The sequence below is a fragment of the Telmatherina bonti genome (genome assembly GCF_933228915.1).
Source record: "Telmatherina bonti genome assembly, chromosome: 16".
NCBI lineage: Eukaryota > Metazoa > Chordata > Actinopteri > Atheriniformes > Telmatherinidae > Telmatherina > Telmatherina bonti.
The window spans coordinates 34434198-34441430 of record NC_136614.1 but is presented as its reverse complement, the minus strand read 5'-3'; the positions used below and the strand labels follow the sequence as shown (position 1 = coordinate 34441430).

Here is a 7233-nt window from a genome sequence, read left to right as displayed (position 1 = left end):
CGTCTGCATGGAAACGTCACGTCTGCATGGAAACATCTCGTCTGCATGGAAACATCATGGCTGCATGGAAACATCTCGTCTGCATGGAAACGTCATGTCTGCATGGAAACATCTCGTCTGCATGGAAACGTCATGTCTGCATGGAAACATCTCGTCTGCATGGAAACATCTCGTCTGCATGGAAACGTCACGTCTGCATGGAAACATCTCGTCTGCATGGAAACATCATGGCTGCATGGAAACATCTCGTCTGCATGGAAACGTCACGTCTGCATGGAAACATCTCGTCTCCATGGAAACATCATGTCTGCATGGAAACATCTCGTCTGCATGGAAACGTCACGTCTGCATGGAAACATCTCGTCTGCATGGAAACATCATGGCTGCATGGAAACATCTCGTCTGCATGGAAACATCTCGTCTGCATGGAAACATCTCGTCTGCATGGAAACATCATGTCTGCATGGAAACATCTCGTCTGCATGGAAACATCTCGTCTGCATGGAAACATCACGTCTGCATGGAAACATCTCGTCTGCATGGAAACATCATGTCTGCATGGAAACATCTCGTCTGCATGGAAACATCATGTCTGCATGGAAACATCTCGTCTGCATGGAAACATTACGTCTACGTGCAGAGATTAAAAGGATTCAGTTTCTTCATGTAGTTTTATGTAAATATAAAAAGTAAATCAGCAGGTGGAACAAAACCAGTTTAAATGTTTTGGAGTTTTAAGGGTTAAACCACCAAACGATGTAGTTTTCACAAGTCTGACAACAGAAATCCTATCATTTCTTTTTTATTTGGTCACACTGTCATTCTTTTGTCAAAGTACAACAATTATGACTTCAGATCCTGTTTGTCTTTTTTAAAAAAACACCTTAAGAAGGAATCTGATTGGAGGAAGTCAGATGTCTTCACGGCCAGTCGAATGCTCTGCCTGTGATTTGGTAAAACTTCTGATTGAATGGATGAAAGAATTTCTGCAGTTTGGTGACTACAGACGGGTCGACCTCAGGATGGATGCGGCCCTTGCTGCCTGCCAGGCACTTATTAAACACAATGTTGAATCGTAGACAGTAAAAGCCCCTGGTGGCGTTGAAGTACAGGTTGTACTGGCTGATCCTGGGGGGCAGGTTTAGGAAGTGCTCGACAAGCTGCAGCTCCGGCAGCGGGTCTGTAATGAGGCGATCACCGTCTACGATGTGAAACTGTTCCACTGGAAAGTACTTGAGCCAGCGTTCCAGGTGTTTGGTGTAGATGCTGGTCCTCACGGCTTTATACTTGGTGTTCACTTCACACGTGTTGGCGTCGATGGCAAGCTTCTCAAACTTGTGGTAAGTCTTGTTTTTGCGCTCCTTGCCTTCCAGCACCTGCGTATAGTCGGAGACAGCTCTTGTGGTGGGCTCTCGGACGATGATCAGCAGCTTGATGGAGGAGTTCATCTTGAAGATGCGTTCAGGGACCTCCTCAGTGATGAAGTAGGCGGGGCTCTTCTCGATGGTGATCTGATGAGGGAAGGAGAAGGGCATTTTCCCCCTGTACCAGTCGATGCCTCGGGCATAGTTTCTGTCATTGTCAAAGAAGTGGATCTCCTGCGAGGCTTTGACCACTGCCGGATGCAGGTTGAGCATTTCCAGCAGGGCGCGGGTGCCCCCTTTACGCACCCCGATGATGATGGCCCGTGGCAGCTGTTGGACCAGGTTGTGCAGGCGGATTTGCTCTTTGGTGGCATTGCCTTTACGTAGTTCGTGCAGCAGGCCACGCTTAAATTGGAAAGTCCGGAGAGGGATTTGTTCTGGCTCAGGCGGGGAATATCGGCTCTCAATCGGGCAAATGGGCTGTAGTCTGAAAGAGAGAAGAAGAAGATAGACATCCTCAGCAGCAGTCTTTTAACCACCAGAGATGGACAGACAGCTTCTCCTGAGTCAGTTACAAACATACTTTGGTGTGTTTTTAAGGAGCTTAGAGATCCGTAACCTGAATGGCAGATTTCTGGTAGCGGAAGACCTCCACAAATCATGGTGGCAGTGTAGAGTTGTATGGCCGACACATGACCAGCGAGCGGAACAAACCAAAGAAGAGGAAAAAACGATACAGAAACCACTGTGCCGTTCTCGCCCCAAGTTACTTTTGCAAGGCTAGACTGTGAGATAACGGTGCTCCAATAAACAGACTTTAGTATCCTTGAGCTGATTTATTGAAGAATGGCGTTCAGCCATTGTCCTCTTTGACCCATGGTAAAAATGAAAACAAGTCAAAACGTGTATTAGCCACTGCATATAAGTCTCCGTACCAAAATGCTAATTGGTAATGACATGCTAATTTAAAACTAACGTCAATTAGGCTCATAACTTGCACAAAGAAATACACATATGCTACACCAAATAAACACAAAATGAACATCTGCACATTTCCATACTTATGGACACATATTGTCCAAGGCAACAATAGTTTTTTTTAAAGTGATATACAAGTTCAACACACGAACTGCATTCGGTCATCTTGACTTTTTACGTTTTGCTTTTCCAAAATAAAACAACAACACTACAAAACCACCAGAGGGTGCTGCAGATCAATGTATAGAATAAAATAAAAACTTATATTAAAACTAAAATGTAACTTTACAAAGGGCAGAACAACCACCAAATTAAAAGCATCACAACTCAGTCTGAATCCCCCCCCCAACCATAACACACCGTTTCCTTACATTCTATTTTATTCTTTCTTTGTTTCATAACTGTTCAATAAATGAGGGTACAAATGAAGAAGCTATGGCCTTTTTTTTTTTTTTTTAACCTGCTCTGATCCTTCTAGTGGACGTTCAGACACAGGAGTTGAGGAGAACAGGGAGAAGCTTTGTGGTTATATTTTTCTTCGTCTGCTGTTTTTAGATGGTTGTAGTGCATGACCACTACCAGTCAATATCTAAACACGGAAGGGAACCATGTTCACTTCCACTAGTCCAGGTCCACATTTATGCACGTAAGGGAACAGAACTGGACCTTAAAGATGCATTACGTAACTTTCTGACCCTAAAACTCTGCATGACACAGTGACACAGTGACATCTGTCATGTGCATTTCTACAGCAGCGTCCTGAGGCTGAGAAACCGACACTATACAACTTTTACATCCAGGATGCGACGTGACGTTTTGCTTCACGGTATGATAAGAAACTGACTGTTTGAACATGCAACGTCGCTGATTCAGCAAAGAAACGCAAGAAGATTAAAAGGTAGAAAGAAACAAAACAAGAATCATCATCAGATGGTCTTCTGCTGGCTGGAGAGAGCGAACAGGTCAGATAGGATGCAGGACGGGAAAATGGCAAAAGTTCTGCAGTGTGTTTAAAGCTCCAGGTCACGCTGATGGAAGCGGGGCTTTTATTGTCAATCCGACACTATTTCTGGACGTTACGTTACATTAGTTAGCTGACTAAGAGAAAAGGGACTTGTGGTGCGCTTTTACATTCCAGAGTGGATTATCGGTTATTAAAACTAGTTTCTGCCACTTGAATCATAGTTTACATTCATGCACTGAAGCCTAACTGATATGGAAAACTGCAAGATAAGATCAGTAGCTGTGGATCGCTGTCTGTCAGCCAGCTGTCTGCAGGTAGCAGATACGAGGTCCTCCGGACTCGCCACCACAGTAACGGAGGCAGCAGAACTCACTGAGGTGTGTGTTCTGCTACAGAGGCAAAACAACTACATCCACTGCAACGCTTTTACACTTTCACCATGCACATGTACGGCTTTACATCTCAGAACAAACAGCTGGACTGAACACCAAGATCTTTTTCTTCATGCAACTGCAAAACATTTTTACAAAGTTCTGAATCCATGAAACGCTTTTACCAATGATAAGCAACTTTATACTGATGCAAAACCCGTTTATGGGAACACAAAGACGAGACACTCTGTAGTGTTTTAACCAAAGAGCTGCATGAAGACAAAAACTAAAAGATGATGACTTACCTATCCAAAGTCCCGACCCTGGCTACGAGGTACAGGACACTTCCAATAGCAAGGCTGCCCAGAACGAAGAGCTTCTGTCTCAGCAATGCCTGCTGTTTGAAGAGCATGGCCCTCCATCAATCTTCAGGACTGTGTCTTCAGCCTGCAGCGACCGAAACACAGAAACACCGATCAGCGCCAACAGCTCAGCCACCAAACACAACTTTTCTTTCTATCAGATGTGACTTGTACTAGCCGGGACGAGGATCAAACTGCATGTTAACCTTTCTGTCATCAGTACCCCTATCCGGAGGCCGGAGGCTGGTTCCCGCTGTTCGGGCCTGGGATTCTGGTAGTTCTGGACTTCACCACGGCTTTGGCCTGGCAGGTTAGTTTGTCTTGATTTTGATATTCTCGTTTTTGAGGGGTTTGACCCTTTCAATCATTGCATGTTTTATTTTGGTTGTGTTTGGTGCTGTGGGCCTTGAATGCGGTCTGGGGTCTTGTGTGCACAGTGTAGCCCCCCTCCCTGTGGAAAACCCCAGATCTTTTTAAAATATTTAGCAGAAGTATTTTATTATTATTATTTGCAAATAAACTTTAAATTTTAATGTTTGTTTACTGTATAGGTGTAAATAAATAATTTTCTTGATCCTGAGGGGAATTTCTGTCCGTTCTCATTAGTATAGCGTCTGTTTTCCTCCTACGTTCCAGACTGGGGAGTTTATTTCTGACAGGGAGTGTCTTTTCCCCGGCCGGTTACAAGGAGTAAAAGCGAATCATACATCAGCACCACATGTTCTTTCATTCGAGATTTTATGGTCTTTATAGTTAACAACTCAGCTGTAAAGAGACTCGTCGTCCAGTAGTTCACCTCATGCTGCTTGTAATCTTTACAGGAAAGGAAATCATTTTCTTCCTGCTCCATGAGAGGGCACCACATCCTCACAAACATAAACGCAGAATGTTCGTCTCTTCTTGTTCCTTTCTGAGTCGACTGAGAGCGGATTAACCAGATTATACACTGACAGGTTCATGAAAAGGCTAAATAAACTCTCATGGAGGTTGAAATGGACCACCGACACTGACAGCAGTTTCTGCCGCGTTTCATTTTGTGACTATTGAAGGGAAACCAACAGGACAACACAGGCAGAACAGAACCAGTAAGCCAAGGGCCGGTTCTGGATGTGGAGTCTCTTTTAGAGATGAAATGTTTGTCATTTCAGCCTGAGTCTGTGAAACAAGTGGGCATCAAACGTCAACAAACTGAGTCCAACGTAAATGAAGATAAAATAAACGTGCAGCTGGATCCTTCTCAGAATTCAACATGGAGATCCTCTAAACATCTTTTATCCTAAAAGAACTTTCTGGATGCAACTTTTGAACCGATCTCAAACATTCATTTCGAGATCGAGTGTTGCATGGCATCAGGCCGGATGGACGAGACGCTGTGGCCGGGTCCCCATCACAGGAACGTGTTCCTATCATCCAAACATTTCAGAGATGCGTTGCAGGTTGAAATGTAAACATGGTTCTCTCTTCATGAAGACGTGCTCCGACTGCAGGAGGAGAAGACTCCTCACCTCCCGGTGAGGGCTGTTCATCGGTCCTGGAGAGGAGGGTCCATCTGAGGGACTGAGGAGGAGCAGCGTGGGTTTCATCCCACTCATGAAACAGTAGACCACCTCTACACCCTCCTTTGGTCCTGGAGGGGTCTTGGGACCAACATCACCGACAGCCAATCAGATTTGTTTCCAGTGCGGCTGGACTCCACCAATGGGCCCGTTCTCACTGATCCTGGTCAGAAGGTTTATAGAATTTCCGGGATCAGGTGTTGAGGGGATCCGGTTTGGTGGACTCAGGATTGGGTCTCTGCTCTTTGCAGATGATGTGATTCTGTTTGCTTCATCATGTGGGGATCTCCAGCTCCCACTGGAGATATTCACAGCCGAGTGGTTCTGATGAGGATCAGACCATGGTCCTCCGGTTGAGAGTGGAGTTTCCTCTCCCGGTCTGGAAAGGCGGCGTGTCCTGAGTGCAGGAGTTCCTGTTGATGGGGGTCTTGTTGAGGAGCGAGGGAAGGATGGAGCAGGAGATCTACAGAAGGTTGGATGTGAACATTATTCTGTGGTGGTGAAGAAGCTGAGCTGACAGGAGAAGTTCTGGATTGACCGTTATGGTTTGCTGTGTAGTCTCAGTTCTGCTTTGCTGTTTTATTTAGTCGCTGTTTGTTTCCTGTTGGTTAGTTCACCTGGGTTCATTTAGCTCATCCATTCCACCTGTGTCGCGTTGTGTTTTGTGTTTTCATACCACCTGGTTTCTGTTGTCACTCACTGGTTCATTGTTTGTTTGTAGCTCTTTCCCTTTGTGTGTTCAGTTTATTAAAATAGTCACAGCATTTCCCCTGCCTCTGCAGCTGCGTTTGGGTCCACATGCAAAACACAACAACCGTCCATTGCAGGGTGTCGGGACTCTCCATCAGAGACCGAATGAGAAGCTCAGAGTAGAGCCGCTGCTTCTCCACATCCAGAGGAACCAGAGGAGGAGGCTCATCTGGTTAGGATACCTCCAGCACACCCCTCTGGATGAAGGTGAAAGAGGCTTGGGAGAAGTAATTCTAGATGTTTTGGTTTGAGGCCATTATATGTAAATAGACAGGTACGTCAATTTCAAACATCACTGTCTTCATACTCAGACGTGCACCTCATGTTGGCATGTGCAGAGTTCAGACGGAGCTGGAGGAGATTGTCATAATGTTCATTCAGGCAGTAGATGGTGAGGGTCCACATGGCCATAAAAAAATCACAGCTTCATCCTCTTACTTGTTCTTCTCACTGGTTCTACGTCAGCTGTACTGCTCAACACTGCCCCCCTCCCCTCTCCGTGACGTCACCCTTAGGTCTTGAAGAGCTGAATTGAAGCTCGATGGGCGGTTCCTATCATCGCCATCTTGGCAGAGGCCAGAGGCGTGTCACCTCTCTAATAAAAATACAAAAATGGGCAAAGAGGTGGAGCTGAGAGGGGGGCTGTGATCGTTGGGGTGGATGATTGACGTCAAGAAAACTCCAACCTAACTGTGGCTAAGAGCTAACTGAGCTAACAGGAGCTAACCAGCTAATGGAGGTAAGCAGGCTAAAGCGAAATCATGTTAACCGGCTAAAAACCGCAGTAGTTCTACGTTCTTCTGACTTGAAGCGGGAGATCGGGTATCTGTCAATCAAAAGGACACTTTTGCTGAATTTCGAGATAAAACTGGGGAGTTAAAAAAATTC

General features: G+C 45.5%; 1 protein-coding gene across 1 annotated transcript; it reads right to left on the bottom strand.

The window, feature by feature from the left end:
* Window positions 1-920: 920 nt before the first annotated feature.
* Window positions 921-4089, bottom strand: LOC306767713 (heparan sulfate glucosamine 3-O-sulfotransferase 5; the record flags this gene model as incomplete). Its single annotated transcript, XM_079255803.1, has 2 exons — window positions 921-1851; window positions 3983-4089. 2 exons carry the CDS (start codon window positions 4087-4089, stop codon window positions 921-923), a joined length of 1038 nt encoding a protein of 345 aa, XP_079111929.1.
* Window positions 4090-7233: the final 3144 nt, after the last annotated feature.